General features: G+C 42.6%; 1 protein-coding gene across 1 annotated transcript in view; it reads right to left on the bottom strand.

Moving 5' to 3' along the window:
* Positions 1-23,058, bottom strand: part of LOC119167548 (lethal (3) 80Fj) — a 331,845-nt gene that overhangs the window by 270,247 nt on the left and 38,540 nt on the right. Inside the window, exons 7-10 of the mRNA XM_037419055.2 lie at positions 21,944-22,012; positions 20,227-20,335; positions 18,855-18,929; positions 11,610-11,738 (exon numbers count right to left, since the gene is read on the bottom strand). Coding sequence (XP_037274952.2) covers positions 11,610-11,738; positions 18,855-18,929; positions 20,227-20,335; positions 21,944-22,012 — 382 coding nt within the window. The remainder of the gene's footprint in view (positions 1-11,609; positions 11,739-18,854; positions 18,930-20,226; positions 20,336-21,943; positions 22,013-23,058) is intronic.

Genomic DNA, 23,058 nt, shown 5'->3' with positions numbered 1-23,058 from the left:
GGAAACCAACGTTAGCATAGATACGATGAATAATAATCTGACGAGCATCATTACGGAGTGTGCAGGGGAAGTTGGAGGCAGGGTAGTTAGACAGGACACTGGCAAGCTTTCCCAGGAAACGAAGAATCTCATTAAGAAGCGCCAAATCATGAAAGTCTCAAGTACAGCACACAAAATAGAACTGGCAGAGCTTTCGTAGCTGATTAATCGGCGTAAGGTATCCAATGTAAGAAGGTATAACATGGAGATAATTGAACACGCTCTGAAAAACGGAGGAAGCGTCAAAGCAGTGAAGAGGAAACTTGGGATAGCTAAAAATCGGATGTATGCACAAAGGGACAAAGAAGGCAAAATAAACACCAATATGGATAGGATAGTTAAAATAGCGGAGGAGTTTTACAGAGATCTGTACAGTAGCCGGGACAACCATGACTTTAATACTATAAGAACTAGCAGAAACCCCGATGACACCCAACCAGTAATGATAGAAGAAGTCAGAAAAACTTTGGAGAGCATGCAAAGAGGCAAAGCTGCTGGTGAGGATCAGGTAACATCAGATCTGCTGAAAGATAGAGGACAGATAGTGTTAGAAAAACTAGCCACCATGTTTACGAGGTGTCTCGTGACGGGAAGAGTACCAGAGTCTTAAAAGAATGCTAACATCATCTTAATACATAAGAAAGGAGATGACAAGGACTTGAAGAATTACAGGCCGATCAGCTTGCTCTCTGTAGTATACAAGCTATTTACAAAGGTAATTGCTAACAGAGTAAAGAAAACATTAGAATTCAATCAACCAAAGGAACAAGCAAAATTTCGAACAGGCTACTCAACAATCGACCACATTCATACTATCAATCAGGTAAAAGAGAAATGCTCAGAATATAACCAACCACTATACATAGCCTTCATAGATTACGAGAAGGCGTTTGATTCAGTAGAAATATCAGCCGTCATGCAGACTTTACGGAATCAGGGCGTCGAAGTATATTTAAACATCCTGGAAGAAATCTACAGGGGATCAACTGCTACCATAGTGCTTCATAAAGAAAGCAACAGAATGCCAATCAAGAAGGGTGTAAGGCAGGGGGACACAATCTCCCCAATGCTATTTACCGCACGCTTACAGGAGGTTTTCAGAAGCTTAGAATGGGAACAGTTTGGGATAAGAGTTAATGGAGAGTACCTTAGTAACCTGCGCTTCGCCGATGACATTGCATTGCTGAGTAACTCAGGGGACGAATTGCAACTCATGATTACGGAGTTAGACAAGAAGAGCAGAAAGGTCGGTCTTAAAATTAATCTGCAGAAAACGAAAGTAATGTACAACAACCTCGGAAAAAAGCAGCACTTCGAGATAGGTAATAGTGCACTTCAAGTTGTAAAAGACTGTCTACTTAGGGCAGGTAATAACTGTGGAGCCGAACCACGAGATTGAAGTAACTAGAAGAATAAGAATGGGGTGGAGCACATTTGGCAAGCACTTTCAAATTATGACAGGTAGATTGCCACTATCCCTCAAGAGGAAGGTATATAACAGCTGTATCTTGCCGGTACTTAGCTACGGAGCAGAAACCTGGAGACTTACAAAGAGGGTTCAGATTAAATTGAGGACGACACAGCGAGCAATGCAAAGAAAAATGGTAGGTGTAACCTTAAGAGACAAGAAGAGAGCAGAGTGGATTAGGGAACAAACAGGGGTTAAGGATATCATAGCTGTAATCAAGAAGAAACGGACATGGGCCGGCATGTAGCGCGTAGACAGGATAACCGCTGGTGATTAAGGGTAACTAACTGGATTCCTAGAGAAGGCAAGCGAGTTAGGGGGAGACAGAAGATTAGGTGGGCAGATGAGATGGAGAAGTTTGCGGGTATAAATTGGCAGCTGCAAGAACATGACCGGGTTAACTGGCGGAACATGGCAGAGGCCTTTGTCCTGCAGTTGATGTAGTCAGGCTGCTGCTGATGCTGATAATTTTGGACTGTAAGGCTGAAGTAAATTTAAAGATGATGAAATAGCCAAAAATGTAAAAAATGAAATTTCTATTAATCAAAATGGGCCAAAATATGCACGTTGTACAAACAGTCATAACTAAAACCCTCTTGGTGCTACTTTAACACTATTTAGCACTAACGTAGTTGGGATAAACCCGTGCAAGGGGGGACGCAGGTCTTGGCGACGAAAAAGACGCCAAAAAAAACGATTTTTCAGTTTGGTGATTTTCGTAATTTTCATATCATCTCGCACCTGCCAGCAAGAAATGAACTCGAAATGACGCGTCGTTGAGCCAAAAAATCTCTTTATTTATCCAAGCACTTCGTTTCGCTTACGAAATCGCCAAAAACAGCCCCCTTTTGCGTTGCTCGGATCGCGCTAACCACTCATCGGATCGCGGTCATCTCGTTTGAAAGAGCTTCTGTTGAGCTCACTTTCCCGCCAAGAACAAACCTTCAATGCTGCAGCCAGTCTGCGCTACTAGGCAAAAACAAGCGACACAACCGTGCGGTATCATTGGTCGATAGCAGTCACGTGAGCGAACAGCAGCTTGTGATTGGAGTGCGGGGACTGATAACACTGGCGATCACGCGCGTGCGGCCATAAACACACACGTTGCCACCGCCATTTCGGAAGTTGTGTGGTTTTGCGATCGAAATCGAGATGCCGAACCGTGCTCGAAAGTTCCGCACACTTCACAAATTCGGCAAGCGACGGAAAAAATGTGCTGTGCAGCCCAAGGAGTCATCGCAGCCAGCGCAGGCTACATCGGCAAAGCGAAGCGAAACCGGAGACCGGCAGTCGCCGCAATACGCCAGCCCAGCAAAAAGGCACCCTTTGATTGCTACAACTTCTACGAGTGGCGACACGCGCTCAGAGTGTCACAGATCATCGCAACTGCCAACGAAGATCTCAGTGAAAGAGCACAACGGATTCTGCGATGAACGGCGTTGCAACACAAGCAATTGCGACGGCAACCACAGTGCTGTCGGAATCAGCTGATTGCGGTGATACTTCAACAAGACGCCAGGAAACAACGCCGCCGCTTGTGCTTAAGACAGCAGAGAATGCTGCTGCAGCAGATCTCGCAGCCATAGAAAGCGTGGTGGCGACTGCGACAGCTGCCTGCAGTACTTCAAGTATGCGCGATCGAGCTGCGAGGTTAGACGTGACATTTTTGACATCGGCTGACTGAGAACTCATCGAGCGTCGCGCTCAGCAAAAAGCAGCGGAACTTTCCTCAGTCTCGGCAACTAATCGCAAAATTTATTTATTTATTTGTTTGTTTATTTATTTATTTAGTACATACTGTGAACCATAAATGGTCCAAGCAGGAAGGGCACATCACATACAAAAAAAAAACAGGAATAACATGCACCATACAAAATGAAATTCACTCTACTTAATTCACAATGAATGGGGATCACATAATTTGTTCCAATCAGACACTGTCCGTGGAAAGAAAGAATACATAAAGACATCAGTTCTCGCGAAATATGGGGTAAGCAAATTGGGATGGTGATGTCGGGTCTGCCTAGTTCATAGGAAAGATAGATACGGTGATGGATCAATGGCGAGTTTATTGTTAAGTAACAAGAAAAGGAAATCAAGCCGTTGTTTGAGTCTGAGGCGAAACAAGTGGCTGAATGTCATTTGCAGTGATTAGTGCAGAGGGTGAATCAGATGGTAAGTATTTGTTGTATATAAAACGAACTGCTTTCCTTTGAATCCGCTCAATTTTATCAATATTAAACTTAGTATAAGGATCCCATACTGTGCTGGCGTATTCTAATTTAGGTCTTACAAAATAAAAATAACTAAGAAGCTTTACATTTGGAGGGTAGTTACGCAGTTTATGTCTTAAAAAGCCGAGTTTTCGAAGGGCAGCTGAACATATGTTGTCTATGTGGTCGTTCCAGGATAAATTGTTAGTTATGGTCAAGGCCAAATGTTTATAGCTAGTGACCTCTCTCAGGGATGATGGCCGTAGCTTGTCGATATAGTATAGCGGATTTTTTTGACGTGTCAGACGCATACAGACACTTTTTTCTACGTTGAGGGTCATTCCCCATTCATTACACCACTGATCTATATTGGAAAGATTTGTGTTAAGTTCGTTTTGATCATGAACAGAGTAAATATCACGAAACAAAACACAATCATTGGCAAATAATCTAATTTGTACTGTAGGTGTTATGACATTGACAATATCGTTGATATAAATGAGAAAAAGCAATGGCCGCAGTACACTTCCCTGGGGCACACCTGATGAGACATGAAGAGATGGTGAACGGTGGTCATTAATGGCAACAAACTGTGACCGGTTATTAAGATATTCGGCAATCCAGTTTACGAGAATGTCTGGAAGGCCAATCCGCTTAAGTTTTTGAATCAGTTTATCGTGAGGTACTCTGTCAAACGCTTTACTAAAATCTAAGAAAGATATGTCAGTTTGCCTATTGTTATCAAGATTTAGTGCAAATGAGTGGATAACTGTAACCAATTGCGTTACTGTTGAATATCCCTTTTTAAACCAGTGTTGAAATTGTGTCAAAATAGAATGTTGGCCCAAAAAATTTACTATTTGGGCGGCAATAATATGTTCAATTAATTTACAGCAGGATGACGTTAGAGATATAGGACGATAATTTTGAGGAGAAAGACGGTTCCCTTTTTTAAATACGGTTGCCTTTTTTAAAATGAGTGTTCTCGCAAGTCAGCGTGGCACCGAAAGTTCGTCGGCCCTGACGTATATCATGGTTGACCTCGACACGGTGAACTGTTTACTAAACGAACAATCTGCTTGCCGAGTGTGCCGTGGTCAGTTGACTATCAAACGCGACACACGTGAGTACGGTGTAGCTGTTAAGCTGAAGCTTCACTGCAGCAACTGCGGAGAAGTTGGTTCGAAATGGAGCTCGTGACAGGTTAGTGGCAGCAATAACTGCAACCCGTTCGAAATCAACGTTCGCACGGCGCGTGCGGTTCAGAGCACTGGGAATGGTCAGACAGCTCTGAATGACATCTTTGCTGCTGCTATCAGTGTTTCACATCGGGCCTTCACACGAAAACGTACCAAGAGTACCTGAAAATGAAGCTTCAGCCAGCAGCAACGAGAGCTTGAGCCGAACATTTGACTAAGTGTGCCACAGTGGTAAAGTGCCTCTACAAGGACCTCAATTTCGGCAACCCCAAAAATATTGCCATCTTTTTTGATAGAAGCTGGCACACAAGAGGACACACCTCTCACATTGGAATAGCCACTGTGATAAAAGTTTTTTCAGGTTATCTGCTAGACTATGTTGTGCTTTCTAATTTTTGCCTCAGCTGTGAATGTGGTCCAAAACCCGAGAGCCCAGAATGTAAAGCCAAACATTCATGTCAGAAAAATACCTCATGCAAGGCTGGCCAAATGGAAGTAGAGGCAGCAATGATTTTATTTCAGCGCTCCCTTTCGCTTCATAGCCTCAGGTACACCACCATGTTTTGTGATGGTGACAGCCGGTCGGGCAGTGCTGTCAAAGAAGCTAAGGTGTAGGGCTTCATAAATGTTGAAAAAGAAGACTGCTCGAACCATGTGCAGAAGCGCATGGGGACTGCGCTTTGGAACCTCGTGCAGAAGCACAAAGGGGACAGCAACGAGCGCATCAGTGGCAAGGGCCACTTCATGGGTGACCTCATCACAAAAGTGACGAGTTATTACGGCTGGGCTTTGAAATCCTATTCTGGGAATGTGGATGAGATTCACAAGGCTGTGTGGGCTACGTATCATCATGTGACATCTACTGACGAGAAATCAAACCACAGCTTCTGTCCACTCAGCCCCCAGTCTTGGTGCAAGCATAATGCAGCCATGGCAAGGAATAAGCCCATCCCAAAAAGCAAGTAAAATTAGCCAGAGGCTGTGAGCAATGCACTGCGTCCCGTTTATGAACGCTTGTCCGACAAGAAGCTCCTGCAGAGATGCACCAGAGGGAAGACGCAGAATGCAAATGGGGCCTTGCATTCGGTCATTTAGAGCCTCTCATCGAAGGACAAGAATGCGTCATTGTTTGCCGTTGAGACTGCAATGGCAGATGCTGTTATGCGTTTCAACTTAGGGAACAAGGAATCTAGTTCGCTTATTTTGCGTGAACTGCGGCTAGATCAAACATGCACAGGTAACCATCGGGCGGTTGAAAAAGACTCGCCGTGCTGTCGGCTCGGAGAGAAAACGTGCATCTTCAGCGGCGTTCCAGGCAGCCGCAAAGAAGAAGCACAAGAAGCTTGCTTCAGACTACTCCGCAGGGGCTTTCTGAGTGATTGTGAATACAAGTGCTGTGGCTCTCATGCATGAAATTTTCATTTTCACAACTTTTTCAGTTTTTTGTGTTTTTCTCAAATACAGATTTTTGCATGTGTTGAATTTTGGGATGAGCACCGTGTCGCTAACACTGATTCGATTTTCTTGATCTTTTTTTTTTTTTTCCTTTGAATGCTAGGGTATTCAAGTGTGCAAGAAAACCTTGATAAAACGTTTTATGACATTGTAAAATTTTGAAATTTTCCAAAAATCACCAGTGAAAATTCAGAGCTAGAAGACTGCGACATAAAAACTTCACAACTTTGGGTAAAATTTAGATACTAGCATGAAATTGTATATTTGTACTATTTGAATACTCAGCAATATATAGGTTCAATTATAGCTCTTTTGATGCATTACTTTTTATGAAAGTCACATCCCAAATTCATAAAATAAGAATAGCTGTAACTTTTTTGGATTTATGTAAAGAAAACGTAATTACATATTTTCAATCAGTATACAAAGCTGAATATTCCCTGGAAAAATCATATCTCTAGGCCTAATACTGATATATTTCACTATCGTGTCACGTGTCCCCCCTTAACCTCCACGATCATTGTAGTATCTCCAAGATTAAGAGAGTTATTGTAGAAATACTGAAAAAGTGGATATTTGGCAGGTTTGTTCTGCACGTACTTAGTTATAGTACAATAAGTTAATGCTAGTTTTGAATACCGATAACACACCACCAAGACTCGTGGTGTGCACACAACAAGGCCGTGGCAAGGCAGTGGGCTCCTCCCAAGCAGCGGTACAACCTCCCTGAATATGTCGCTGAAGCCTTCCTTCCAGTGTACACTCGCCGCTCAGATCGAAAGCTGTTGAAGCACTGGCAAGGAGGCAAAACTCAAAATTCAAATGGGAGCCTCCATTCAGTGATTTGGTCACTTATGCCGAAAACCAAACACTCTTTGCTCATCACTGTCGAAACTGCTGTTGCGGAAGCAATTGCTCTGTGACCGGGCCTCCGAGGCTGTTTTGAACAAGCTGCATTTGAACCGAGGCAACACAGATGTTGAAAGGTGTCTGGAAAAGGACCAGCGGCAGTTCGCAACATGTGACAAGCATACCAGAGAAGAAGGCTTCAAGAATGTCATGAAGAGGAGGTGTATGAAAGACAATGATAGTGATTATGTGCCTAATGGCTTCTAGAGAAAAAAGGACTCCCATCTACCGTACTTGCTCACGTAATCCTCACACTCGCATAATTTTCGCACCCCCCACATTGCCCAACAGAAATACGATTTCTTTTTTTCCTCGATTAATTATCGCACCCCCGAAAACTGCCGCAATAATGTCGTCTGCTTGTTCCAGCCGCTGATAATGATAGCGCGCGCCATCTGGCACCATCTCTTAAGCATGAAGCGTACTATTATTGCATGCAGATTCGATCCAATCCAAGCCAAGCCAAAGTGGCAAGTGCGCCTTGCGGCGTGTTTTGTACGTTGTGTCGGTAATCTTGTCACGTTATTGGGCGATACTGAAGCTACATGGCTGCTTTCAAGTTGAAAGTGATATATCATGGTCTAAGCAATGGCAACAGGGCCGCCGGTAGGCCTTTCGGAGCATACGAGTTTTGTGTTCGCTACTGGTGACGGCAGCTGAAAGCAACCAAGACGCGTTGGGCCTGCCGTGTGCCTAAAACTGAAATTGATGGTAAACTTTATTCCTTCAGAAGGAAACTGCAGACGATTCTGTTAAATAGTTATCAGCCCAATACTGACGTCCTACGCTTACCTTTTGAGGGCTCCTGTTGAGCAACGAACGCTACTGCCACGCCCACAATGCCCACAAGCTTTGCGTATGGTATTCTAATTCTCGACTATTTGCTTGCACTTTTTGTGCCTCAAATAAATCTTGCCTTGTGTTGAACCTGTGCTTTTGTTGTTGAGGTAAGTTTTAATTAGTACTTCTCAAAGCTTGCTGTTAGTTGCTGGTGTGAGAATCCCGATTTGCAGCCACTTCGTTTTCTTTTTCGCTCTGTACGTTTTCGCAGAAAGTTTTCTCTGCGTGATTCTCGCACCCCTTAACTTAGCATCAGTTTTCCGCCAAAAAAAGTTGGAGGATTATGTGAGTAAATACGGTACTACTTTTTTTTTTGGCAAAATTAAACCTATATCAAGTTTTCAAACTTTTTCCTGTGTTTTCTCAAAATCAGTTTTTTGCCTAGATGCTATACTGTTGCCCACACTATCTTGTAATCAGGTTTCAATAATTCTTGTTCCAATTCAAAGCCTATGAGTTCCTATACACAACAAGACTACTAAAATTTAGCATTCGTAAAGAGAAACATTTTTATGCGCCGATAAATCTGATGAAAATTCTCATGTTCCCAACCATTACATTATATATGGCAATAACTTCTATAAAAATAGAACTAAAATTACAGTCATGGTACAGTTGTGATCCTTCATTGTTTTTTAGAAATGTCCACATAAAGTTTTCTGAAATATTTAATTATTAAATTACTAAGCAGTTGGGCAATCTGACTACCGTATATACTTGCATATTGATCTCACTCGCGTAATGATCGCACCCCTAAATTTTGTCGTCTAAATGCGATTTTTTTTTCCCCGCGTAATGATCGCACCCTGAACTTGCCGCATCGATATGTCGTGTGCCAAGTCTAGCCGATGATCATCGCCGTTATTATCGGCCGAATGAAACTCGCCAACTGCACGCACCACACATATTCTTAATTTTTGCCCGCCGTTGGTGGAAATGTGCCATTTAGGATTGCAGTAAGGGCAAATGCCACAGTTTTCACTGAATGCCCGCCATGTGTTTTTATGTCTGTGGCAGCTGAATGCGCCTATCATTGTTTCTGTGATCTGAAAGCAGGCATCACTACGCTAATGCCGTAAATTTACTTATTTAAATGAAAGCATTCCTTATTTAAATAAAAAAACTGTTTTGACGCGCATGACGTACTCACAACCTCCATAGCTAACGAAAAGAAAAAAAATGCGGCCGCTTCGCTCCGTCAGTCATCATGTTTGTTTTGACATCCCGCACTGTTACCGCGGTGGCCGCCTATTGGTCGACCTGTGTTCATCCCGCAGCAATGTTGTTTTTTTTTCCTGAGACCACGTTTTTTTTGTGTGTGTGTGTGCGCTGTGGTGTGCGTGTGCTTTGTGATCGTCAGTCAAAGCACCGTTTCGCCATGGGGCGGTATGCAAGCTTTACTGCTGCGTTCAAGCTGAAGGCGCTTGACTACGCGCTAGAGCACGGCAACCTCGCTGCTGGTAGACATTTCGGCGTCGACGAAATCCTGATCTGATATTGGAAAAAACAGCGCGACAAGCTCATGGCTACTAACAGCATGCGACGGGCTTTTCGTGGACCCAAATCTGGCAAGTTCGCTGACATTGCAAAGGCAGTCCTTGAATACGTGAAGGACATGCGCAAGGACGGTTGTGCAGTGTCGTTAGACACGATACGGACGCAGGCGCGCACAGTTTTCCGGAGGCTGGGAATACCCACAAAGGACTTCCGCGCCAGTTCCGGCTGGACGGCACGCTTCATGCGGCGGAATGAACTGTTGCTGAGGCGGCGGACGTCATTGTGCCAGCGACTTCCATTCGCATACGAAGACAAGGTGATCAATTTCCACAGGTTTGTCACGAGGATACGCCAGATAAACGGCTTCCTGCTGTCACAGATAGGCAACGCCGACCAAACGCCGTTGACGTCCGACATGCCTCGAAGCACTACTGTGAACAAGAAAGGTGGTCGAAGCGTTCTCGTGGAAACGTGTGGTGCAGAGATGCAGCGATGCCCCGTGATGCTCGCAGTGACGGCAGACGGGTGGAAGCTGCCGCCGTATGTTATCCTGAAACGGAAAACAATTCCAAACGAAAACTTTCCCCGCGGCATCCACATCCGTGCTCAAGTGAAAGGGTAGATGACGGCAGACCTCATGGTCGATTGGATCAAGACGGTTTGGGGGCAAAGAGCAGGAGCACTTCTGCTTCCTTCACTTTTTGTGCTGGACAACTGTCGAGGCCATGTCCATACCGAGCTGAAGGAGCGGCGCATGGAAATCGCCGTGATCCCTGGGGGGGGGGGGGGGGTCTAACTTTGCTGCTACAGCCTCTGGACGTGTCACTGAGCAAACCGTTCAAGGACAATGTTCGAAGGCTGTACGCAGAGTGGATGGCGGCGAGCGACCACGATTTTACGCCAAGTGGCAAAATCAGGAGACAGTCCGTAGACGTCCTCTGCTCATGGATTCTCGAAGCGTGGAGTACCATTTCCGACGAGGTGGTCATCAAGAGCTTCAAAAAGACTGGCATTTCCTATGCGCTCGACGGAACGGAAGATGACCGTCTGTGGGACAGTGAAGACACTGCTGGTTCCAACAGGGAATCGCGCAGCGACGACACTGACACTAGTGAGGCTTCGGAGTCTGAGTGAACGTTAGGGGGTCAGAGAGGTAAAAAATAAAAGGGCAGTGTGCCATGCATGAAGCTCCTGCGTAATGCGTGCATTTTATTACAAAGGTAAGCCTTCGTTTACTTTTATTTTTGGTTATGTTCATGATAGTTATCGTAAGAATTCTGATTAGCAACTCTTTTGCGTTTTCAGTGCTCGGAATATTTTTTCCCGGAAAGATTACCCCGCGTAATGATCGCATCCCGAAGTTGGAGTCGATTTTTTTTTAAATGCGACCACTACACGAGTATATACGGTATAAATTTATTATAAATATCTGATTCCCTAAACTACTTGATGTAAAAAAAAATGAATTGCATACCTCTTTTTATAGCAGATAAAATTTTTTTAGAACACCAGAGTCTCCCCTTAACCAGTCATTCTGTTTACCGGGAGTCTACTGTGTTTGTAAATTGTCATTAATCTGCAAGCAACACGCACAGTACGCTCACAACCACCCAACTTCCCAGATAAGTGAACATAAGTTCAATTTATACATACACTGAGCTTTTTGAGTACCAACAAAGTAAAGTAGGCTTTTCATGGCTAAAGTATATGACAGACTGCAAGCAGACCGATCTAGGGGTCAGCTCTTGTGGCCAGGAATTGTTCTAATTTAAACTAACATCAAATATAAACGCACCTTGCACAAACTACAGAGAGACACATACAGAACTCATCAATGCAATGTGGTGATGCCTTCTGTGTCTCTCCGAGCAGTGTCCAGTTCTTTTGGTAGTTTGTGCAGGGAACATTGATCACGTTTAACCTACCTAACCCTTCGTCAGGTATTTCTACCAAAGAAAGCTAGGGCAATCCTCTTGTGAGTGAACTGACCATTGAGGACCCCCACGAGGTGCTTGATCAGTGCCTCGAGGGCTTCCTGCGAACCGCACTGGTGGGCTAGGTTCTTCAAAGCCACCACTGCCCCCTGGCGACAGGTTTCGTCCTTGGCCACCAGGTGTTCTGAAGGAAACAATGGCAAGAGTTAGTGCAGCATACATAGCATCCATTGAGCCAATACATATAGCAAAGCTGCTATTCCGTGCTTGCATTTATGTATTTAACTGTATACGAATTATACCCCTGCCAGTACCCCTGCCTACAAATCTGTATTTGTAGTAATCATTTTCATAACAGTAATATAATATTATCTGGGGTTTCACAAGCCCTAACCATGATGTGATTATCGGAGACGCTGCAGTGGAGGGCTCCGGAAATTGACCACCTGGAGTTTGTTAAGGTGCACGGACTTTGCACCTGGTCGAATCCAACAGACAAGACCAAGAAAATCATAGCAAGCATTGTTGTTGTTTTTAACTGCACCATGGTAATCATCGCGTTTACTTTAATGAAGTAGAATGAATCAAAAACTATATTTCCGTTGGTGGTATCCGAACTCACATCCTACGAGTCGCACACCCTGCGCTCTACCAATCGAACTAAGACGGAAGGTGCTTTCCCGTCCACTTTATTGAAGCGCACAATTCGAATGAACACCAGATGAATCCTTGTATACCCCAAAAAGCAGGCCACATGATAACTATCAAACTGCATTTGTCAAGAAATTCCACTGTTTTGTTGGGGAAAAAAAATATTTGGGCACTTTCAAGTGCCTTTAAAAAGCAATTTTTTTTTATTTCAAGGTTTTCAGAGACCTTCATGCAGCTCATGCTGAGCAGCAGAGAAAAGAAAGATGGTGTGGGGGATATGGCTTGGAGCAGCCTTGGAAGGACTTGAATCCATCGAAGTGTTTCAAAGACACTTTATTTACAGGCATGAGGCCATTAAGACCCTGCTACTACTCGGAAGACCCTGTTTCTTCTCCCGTGCTTGTTACTACTTCTTCCTCTTCATCTGATCGTCCCGCAGCACTCACAATGAAATTAACATTCCCGGCCATGCAGTGAAGCCGGCCGCACAGTATTAAGTGCTACAACTTTGGAGCAGGCCTTGTTACGATAACACTTTGTGTTGTCTCGCAGTAAATGAATGGACGTCACCACCTGAACTTCTTGACTGAATGTTGTCCGAGATATTCTATAATTGTCGATGCTGACTTGTCTTGTCACTATGACCTATCTATGCCTCAAACCGACTCTTTGTTTTGTCAAGCTTCTCTGTCCACTTGGTAGGCAGACCGAGAATCTCTTTTGCTGCCGGCTCGCGGCAGTTAATAATGGCTTTATTTCGCATCAAGGATACATGATGCAGGAGACCTGCAGAAAAAGCTGGCGTGATGCCAGCTTGACAAGGCCGCAGGCCCCCCTTCCCCCTCCCCGAACACATCGCAGTAGCGGTAACACTTTCATAAAAACATTCGGTATCATACGCGTAAAATAAACAGGTCTATGACAAGAAAGAAATCATCACTGTACATGTGTGATGAAACGAAACGTCTAATGCTTAAACAAGAACAACAAAAAATCTATTTCAAAAGATGCAAAAAATGTTGGCGTATTTGACTTAAAAAAAGGAAGCATTTGCGTAATACATCCGAGCGAAGCATACAAACATGTATACGACAAAAATGAGCAATCAACACTGTACAGGTGTAACATACTGGTACATATAATGCTATAAACAAATAATTTTGTAATGTGAAATACAGGCGCATTTGCCTTGCAAAACACAGAAAAAAGCATCATAAAAAGAAGAAATATGCCTAATTTATTGCTTTGGCAACACCACAAATGCATACTCATTTCCTAAAAAAAAAAGACAAACAAGACACCAAGAAACATATCGTGAAAAAAAAACACAAAGCAGTATACAAAATACACGTCAACAAAAACAAAATACAAAAATACATTCTTTAGAAATTACAAGTAACAGAAACGAGTGATCATGACGTCTGGAGGAAATGATTCCGCAGTTGTTTAAAGGTGATTTTTTCTAAGTAAATTTCGTTATCCCTAAGTTCATTTAGTAACCTTGGAAGTTTATTTCCCAACGATTGAAGACTGTATGTGGTTCTAAAGGTTCGAACAGTCCACACTTCATTTTTCCGGGTATTATACTTAGGCTGGTTGAGTATTAAATCTGCCAACTGCTTTAGAAACAAGTTAGATTTTTTTATGTCTTGCTTATATTTCTTGGACAGAAGAAAATCATACATTTTTATTACTGGCATTAGGTTGTATTTTTCAAATAAGGAACGAGTATGATAAGTACGGGGCATGTTCTATACCGCCCGTACAAACCTTTTTTGCAACATATGAAGTTTGTTTGTTTTCTTTAGAAGTTAGAGCCCAAACTAGATGGCAGTAATTGATTCTTGATAAAAATAAGGTATTGTAAATTAACAACAAAATATTCCGAGGAAGCAAGTGCTTGTTTCGGTACACAAGGCCGACTGCCTGAGAGACCTTCGTAGCTAAGAAGTGTATGTGGTGATCCCATAATAATGTTTCTTGAAATATTACTTCTAATATTTTAAGAGAAGAAACTATCTCGACAGGGGTGGAATTTAAAAAGATCGTTTGTTTTACAATTTCCGCTTTATTTTTAGCATGAAATACCATAGCCTTAATCTTTGCAACATTTATTTTTAGACCGTTTTCTCTTGTCCATTTTTCTAATGTAATCAGCAGTATATTTGCATGTGTTATTAATTCGTTCACTGATTTTCCTGTTAAAAATATATTCGTATCATCTGCATATATTATAAATTTTACGTTAGAGGAGATGTTCACGATATCATTAATGTAAATATTGAAAAGGAAAGGTCCCAAAATGCTTCCCTGTGGAACTCCTGCAACGATTGACAAAGAATCGGAATTGCAACCACCCAGGCTAACAATCTGATTACGGTGTTGCAAATAAGACTGTATTAATGATCCCGCCGTTCCCAGAATACCGTACCGTTCCAGTTTTTCTATAAGTAATTTGTGGTTAATGTGGTCAAAACCTTTCGTAAAATCTACGAACAATCCCAACACAACGTTTCCCTGTTCGAATTGTTGATAAATGTACTCTTTCTGTGCCGTGAGAGCATATTCTGTACTGAAACCTTTGCGGAAACCATACTGCGGGTCATGAAGCAACTGAAACTTCCTTTCAAAATTAGTCAGCCGTTTTAATATTAGTTTTTCTAATGCCTTCGATAGGACTGGCAGAATGGACACAGGCCGGTAATTCGACATGTTATTTCTATCGCCTTTCTTGAAGAGGACGGTAACGCGTGCAACTTGCATTTTAATGGGAAAAACAGCCCGGCCAAGGCACAAATTGAATATATGTGTTATATAAGGAAGAAGGAATATAATGACATGCTTTATAGGTTGAACTTGTATCCCGTCAATATCAAGTGCTGTACTGTTTTTCAAATTCAAAACTAATTCTTTTACTTCATTCTCACTTGTCGGATCAAGAAAAATGGTACTGTCGATAAATGGGACACTTCCAAGGTTACTACTCACATCACATTTTTCTGCGACATTTACAAATTATTTATTGAAAGTGTCAGCCAAGGGTTTTCTTGATATGACCTCGCCGTTAAGATTCATGCTATGTACTGAACCCGTGGACACATTGCGATTTAAGAGAGAATTTAGCCTTTTCCACATTATATCTGAACACCCAGAAACTGAACTAAACATATTGTTATAATATTCTTGTTTTGCCTTTTTGAGATCTTTATTTAGGCGATTTCGTTTAACCTTGAATTCTTTAAACAATTTAGGGTCTTTCGTTTTAAGATAGCGGCTAAATAACATATTTTTTTCTTGTATTCTTTTCTGAAGTTCCGCGTTGATCCAGAGTTTACGAACTTTCCTGTTCTGCTTTGTTTTAACCAGAGGAAACGAAGCAGTATAAATTGGTTTTAGTATGTTCAAAAATTCTTCGTACGCCTTGTTAGGCTCATTCATTTTAAGTATATTCGTCCAAGGAGCCCTCAAAATCTTCTCCGAAAATATTTTCAGAGTTTGTTCGTTTATATGCTGGGTGAAAAATGTGTTCGGTTTGTTTTTGTCACATAAGTGTTTCCTACAACAAATGTATATTGGCAAATGATCACTCAAATCTACAGTAATAACACCAGCCTTGAGGTTTTATGTCGGTATATATGTTAAGAACAAATCAATCAAGGACGAAGACATTTGTGTGATTCTCGTAGGGACAGTGATCATATTTGAAAAGCAATGAGATTTCAGCAAAATATCAAGTTTTTGTACTATAGCTTCCTGTTTGAGCATATTTATGTTCATGTCACCGCCACACACAACGTCTAAGCGATTTGTGTTAGTGAACGCAAAAAACGTGTCCAGGTAATCCAGAAAGGATGCCGTTTCGCCATTTGGTGGTCTATAACAAACGGCAAGAACCACATTTTGTAGTTTAACTGATAGAAATTCGAAGTCATTGCAAGAGTGGGTGAAATTTTGAATTAGGTCACAGTCAAGAACCTTTTTCACTAGAATACATACGCCACCGCCACGACCAGAAATTCGATTAAGGTAGAACGTATTGTCGGCGATGATGTCAACAGGCCTCTCGGTCTGTTGCTTTTACACATGGACATGCAGGCGCCTTTTCCCAGAAATGTCCTCAAAGGTCTTCCCGTCTAGGATGTCATTCTGGTGAGAAAGTTCTGTTGCCTTGTCACTGATGCTCGCAATATAGTTATTGGACACACCTTCAGCAAGCTGTAATACATACCCCCGCAGCTTCAGCATAGCACCTTGGTCGTGTATGCGCGATTGCTCATTGGTTTCTACTTCCTCAGGTGATTCCAGTAGGTCGCTTTCCAGATTAGACAGTCGTGCCTCACATGTGATCATCTTTTGATACATTGATCTCTCCATATGTCCTGGCTGTTTGCTTCCTTCCCCAATTTCAGTCTGGTGCATTTCCTCAACCATCTTCTGTTGAATCTAGGGCACCAAAGGAATTGCATGCCGTAGCTTCTCTCCAGCTGCAATTAGCAGCTTTTGCACCTGGTAAAACTGCCGATTCAAGTGACGTGCTTGTGACTCATACTGCATCACCAAGTCTCGCTGAGAAGCTATCCGCATGACTTCTTCAAGTTGACATTCCAATTTTTTGCGGTGTCCTCGCACCTGAGAATGTGAAAATTGAAGTTTCGTTATTTTGGTCGCATTATCGCTCTGTTCCCATTTGCAGTTCATTCTCTCCTGATGCAACATTGATCGCAGCTCAATCACCTTGGCTTCCAGCGATGCTGCCTGCTCCATGTTCCTATGAATTTCAGCTTTACTTGGTGCAGCGTCTTTCTCTTGTATGAGCTGCCTGCGGTTATCATAAAATGCAGTCTTCTTGCGGGTCTCTTCTGAAATAGCAGATGTCATAGTAATAATGGCAGTCGAATGTTCAGAGGTTCAGAGGTTTTGTTCTGAGTCGTATTGCTAGGAGAGCTTGCCTCTTCTCGACTATCAACTGCTGATGTCTTCTTTAACTCCGACGTCTATGCACTTTTCTTCTTAGTTGCGGGTTCACTTGGTTTGCTCACATGGTCTTTGGTGAGGCCTTGGTGCGAGGTCCTTGTAATCCTTCATGAATAACACATGCTGTAGGCATGTGGGCCTTTTCGCCTTAAGCAGGAGACTCTTCATTTACAGTCACGCGCCCCATGGCTTTTCGTTGTACACGTGAAGCAACGTTTATCATTGGACAGCACGTGTTTCTTCTTTGTCAAGGACATGTCGGTAGGACACGCTTTTGTGGAGTGCTGTCTTGATGTGCAGAACGCACACATCTCTCTGACACCTTGAAAATGTCCAGACTAGTTCGTCAGAAAAAGAGATGAAAGTCAAGTAGTCCCAGCTGTGACTTCGGGCTGGCTGTTTCGAAGAATGTTGACCACCACTGTATCGTCCGTTACTATCCTTGTAGTGACTGTTTTCCAAGCTCTGCCGTTCGATTGAAAGAAAGGTCAGGAGATCGTCAAGGCCCAAAAGATCAGCAGCATGGTCCATAGCCCCTTGTGTGGCACAGGCACAGTGGTAGAAAACCACGATGTCTCTTGGCAATGCCCTCAGCACGATGTCACAGAGCATCGGCGAAAATGAAGACCCTTGCACACTCAGAGACTCTAGCCTTCGAATGTTCACTAGGACGTGATCGTATAGTCGCCAGAGAGCTCTTGTATCATCAGATGCTCATACAGGAGTCAGATGACGCAATCTTCCAAAGTATTCCTGCTTTTGGCGCATCTTGTCGCCTAAACGATTCTGTAGCATGTCTACAGCCTCCTGGTAACATGCTTCTGTAGTTGGAAGACCGGCCACCGCTGAAGCAGTGTTTTCTTTAACGAACTGCCGCGAATAATGGAACTTCTTCATCGTTGTCAGGGTGGCATTGTTATAGACAAGCTGGGCAAACTGCTTCCGGAATACCGTCCATTTACACACATCCCCAAAGAAGGGCGCAATCATGAGCTTCGGTAGCTTGACTCCCGTCCTGTCAGATGGTGTAGCGATCGTATGGGTAGACGTCACCGATCCATCTTCTGCTTGTGTGCTTGAAATGTGTTTCCGCCTGCTTAGGAGCTCGGCCAGGATTTGTGTCGCGTTGTCCTCGTATTGAGTATGGTATCGTACTCGGCTTGGAAGTCATCGTCCGAGATGAGACTCTAATTCAGAGTAGATTTTGCCCAATTCATCGCTGTTCGTTTTTAGCTTCTCGTATATGGAATCGAGCTGCTCATGCGTCATGAGGGCACTTGCCTCATGGGTGATCCGGCTGATCAAGAATCGTCGCGCAGTCCGCTTCGCCTTCAACTTGTTCATGTCTTCCATGCCACTCGTAGCCAACGGTTGGTCAATCCCGGGTCAATTGGCACCAAAATGTGAGGGATATGGTGTGGAGCAGCCTTAGAAGGAATCGAATCCGTCGACATATTTCAAATAGACTTTATTTACAGGTATGAGGCCATTGAGATGCTGCTACTACTCGGAGGACCCCATTTTTATCCCTTGTCTTGCTTGTTAGTACTGCTTTCTTTTCGTCTGCTGGTCCCCCAGCACTCACGATAGAATTAACAAAGGGTAAGGTAAAAGCAACTCCTCCTGGCAAAAATCATGCTCGCTAGTCCTGCAATGAGTTAAGAAGGCTACTCACGTGCCAGACTTTTGCCCAGTTCACTCAGATAAGGGCTGAGCTCCAGAGTGACCCCCTGCAGCACATGCGCCACACCTGCGCCACAGCACAGATGGAAAAACCACCACATTAGTCAAGTCTTATCATTACTCACTACAAGAGAAGCTCCTGTCAATCACCCAGTAACTATGGTAAAGAATTCATATACAAAAAAAGAAAAAATAGTACTATGGCACTTCGGAAAATGGAAATATGATATTTTCATAGAGCCTGGCAAGGGAAGAAAATAGTATTCAGCCTCTTTCTGAAGCTTTGCGAGTTTTCTACGCAGGCCCAATAAACCCCATTAGAGCAGCAGTTGAGAGGGAACTCTCGCGAGGATGTAATGTCTAGCCAAATGAATGTCAGCTGGAAAATGCAGCATAAATCATTCTCGAGTCACGAATAAACAAGCAATGCAACTGCAAATTAAAGATGTATAGTACTCACAGATTAAAACATGAAAATTTAGAACTAAGTAAAGCACATACTTTTGTTTACAGTTTCTACACTTCATGCAAAATGAGCATAGTTCTGACTTCGAAGTGGTGTACACTAAAGTGGAACTATGAAATCTATTTACGTCGACAAAGTGTTCTCTGAGAAATGTGATGTCGGTAATTTCATTGTCATAGCTTTGTTAAAAAATGCGGGAACCAAGGTCAAGGTTTCATTTTTTAATTTCGCACTGAAATCCCCAGGCGTCATGTAGCGGATTTCAAAATGCATTGGTCGCATTTCGACGCCATTTTCTTCACAAGATTTTCTCAAACTTGCTATGCTACGTAGTGGTGAATGCATTTTTTTAAAAGCTGGCCACTGCCCAAGAACAATGCGAAAGCAAGTCTACAGTGAAATGTTTTAATACAAACACTCTCACACATATCGGCATTTTTATGCCATCTGCCGGTATAATTAGGCCATCAACATAAAGTACATCTGCATAGAAAAACAACGGCAGACTAACCAACTAATGTGCCGGATGACATAATAATGCCAATGAATGTGAGATTGTTTGTACTAAAACATTTCACTGTGGACTTGCTCACGCATTGTCCTCGGGCAGCGGCCAGCTTTAAAGAAAAATGCACTCAACACTGAAAAATGTAATTGCGAAACCACGCTGAAGATATCACCATCGGCACCACCAAAAGCATCAATGTTTTACTTCAGTCTTCCTCTCTGGTAACAGTAAAATTTCGCTATATCGAAATAGCAGATAGACATGCTTCACTATATCGAGGCTAAGAAAGTTTGAGCCAAAAACACTTGCATCAAAGATGCGTGCACACCAACACAGAGCAACATGTGCTGAACAGTGGTCCTACTCGTAAAAGCAGCAACAGGCACTCACTCTCCATGATGATCTCAGGGTTACGTAGCATGGCCTTCTGCAGGGCAGGCACCAGCTGTTCCTTGAAGTCGTCGTGGGTGGCATGCCTCAGAAGACAGCGCGAATGCTCCTGCAGAAACACCAGCTTGTTACACATCATTTATGTCCCATCGTACCCCCCCAATGTCAATCAAGAGTTGAAGAGGTGCTAATGAAAGAGGCTATATGATGCTTCCCGCAAATGTGAGCAACAACCCATTCAGCAAGTCTGATCACAGGATTGTATCTGCTTTGTGAAGCCTCTCATGAGAACAGTCTTGGCTTGGGCAACTATTCAGGCACTTCAAGTATTCAAATTAATATTACACTTCAGCATAGAGTGCTCATTAAGAAATATACAGCATAAGAGTGCTCATAAGCAATGTCCAGCATAGAATGCTTATAAGAATATCCAAACTATAAACAAACTTTTTTCAAAAGCACTTGCCAAAAACTTTTATATTTAACATGCAGCCACGCATGTTAAAGAATCAAGGCATGCGATGCGGGGTGCTTACAAGCATTTTAATTTCCGAAAGATCAAAACTGATTGTCTGCAGACCCCCGCTTCAAACCTAAAGCTGACCGTTTGCCCAAGCCTACACATAGTGTATATTACCACCTGTACATTTAAACCTTACTACTATTCAAATTCTGCCACAATTTTAACTTGCTTGGACTTTGCTATGAAACAAAAAATGTTTATTTGCACAAGCCTAGTCCTAACCCCTAAAAATATTGTGCAAATTAGGTGGGTCACGGTAAAATACAAATTTTTTTTATACAAATTCGTATGATATATCCCATGTGATTCAAAACTATTCTACCATTTCACTGTTCAGCTTGTGAAGCCTCCAGTTAACCATTTGCCCATCCCTAGTATTGTCGCATAGCAAGCTTTAGGGCAATTATAATGCACCGATCCTTTGAAGCATCACTAAAATCGGCATTTCCAATGTTTATGAGTAACAGTACGTGATGCAGTGGACGGGAAACACGGTCATGCACAGAACATGGAGGTGCACAAGCTTGCCAATCACTAGAGAAAGCCTCACTGCACTGAAATGAAGCGCTAAGCTGTTTACGCTAAAGGATTATTTTTGGTGTACTGCAATAACATTAATTTTGCAATCACAGGTCGTTTTAACAGAAAATAAGTTTTATCTTTTACACCTTTCTATTTACGAGCTGAAACTTGAATGCAAGTGGAATGCTACATATTTCAGTGCAGTTCTTTATTCTATTCAACCACAGTAACTGAATAAAACCAACTGAATATTGTCACACTATGTGTTTAGCCCACTTAGAGTGTTTTTTTTGTGTTTTGTGTTTAGACAAACAATTATGTTGGCTCTAGAAGCTGCTTTCAAAATCTATAATGTAAGAACCTGCTTTGTGCCTTCGATATTGTGAGAGAGTACTTGGCTAATACAGTTAAACCTCTTAATGAAGGACATGCACTAATTCGGGAACACTTGTCCTTTACATGAGGCATCTTTTATATAAGCAGGGTACCAAGCTCTCATTAAGTAATCAATCCCCATTTCAATGTAGGCCACCTGGCGTCTCTCGTACCCAACAGTCTGCTACATCAGTGTCTCTTATAAAGGAGTTAGATTGTATGGGCAAAGTCTTTTTTTCTTTTTTGCTTCTGTATCCCTTTGAAAGAAGAGCTACAACAACTTTGCCAGACACTTACGAGAACATGAGTTGGTGCGGCAGTCTTGCTCAACAACACCGCAGTCTTGAAAACATCCAGGAACTTCACCTACAAAATGGAGGAGCAAAACAAGAGAGAACACTCTTGACTCTGAGCAAGATGAATAAAAGCTCCCTAATATTTTTTGCAGTGTTACACAGGAAACTTTACATTTGCAAAAACAAACCACTCTATTATCAAGAATTTTTCCACTCAATAATAAGCCATCCATTCCCCAAAAACATGCTGCAGCAAAAACACTGCACACAGGTGTGGCCAGCGTGCCTCAAACACACAACCTGGGTGGTCCAGATGCAATATTTCATAACAAAGATGTCAAGGCAAGGTCTACAACTGTACACAATAAACAGTAGAGTGCTCATAAAATGTAAATATAGAGCAACAGTCAGCACCCCAGAGTATTACCTAGAAAAGTAACCATTAATCCTAATGAAAGATTATCTCACATATAACCAGCCCAACAAATTTCTCTTAGAAGTTTTTCTTAACACAGATGAGTTGTTTTATCTAACAGCATTATAGTCAATCCCGGATATATCAAACTCGAATATATCGAATTATTGGCTATATCAAACAGTTGAAAAATTCTTTTAAACTTCCCATGCAAAAGTGTGGCAAGTTAGCAGATATCCCGCACAGTGGGACATCCGCTATATCGAACGCTGTGTCGCGCCAAAGCCCAGAAAGTGCATTTTTCCTAGCAAATATTGATCAATTTTAGGCCGCGTTCTAACAAGTTCCGATCCTTCTCCACGCACAGGCGACAAAAGAAAGCAAGTGTTATTTCATTGCGCTGATCTGGTTCGTTGCACGGCACTTGCTACATCTGTAAGTTTGATTCACGATCTGCAGGTCTTAGCACGCAGACATAATGTTTTCCTAAAGACCAATTGCCGAGGTCACCGAAATGAGAATGGGAAGTGACTTGGCGATCTCAGTGCAATGTTCGCATGTGGTTCACATTTCGTTCCTTGTTGTTAGCACACAATGACTTGCAAGCCTGAAAAGCATGGCCTTCGAGATGTGCTACCCTATCACATATTTTTAGCGTTTTCGGTTTCAAAACACGTTTCTCGGAGGCTACGCTTTTTTTT

This window comes from Rhipicephalus microplus, chromosome 3, assembly GCF_043290135.1.
Source record: "Rhipicephalus microplus isolate Deutch F79 chromosome 3, USDA_Rmic, whole genome shotgun sequence".
In the NCBI taxonomy this organism is placed as follows: Eukaryota; Metazoa; Arthropoda; class Arachnida; order Ixodida; family Ixodidae; genus Rhipicephalus; species Rhipicephalus microplus.
The sequence above is the reverse complement of the archived record's forward strand: the minus strand, read 5'-3'. Positions and strand labels throughout refer to the sequence as shown.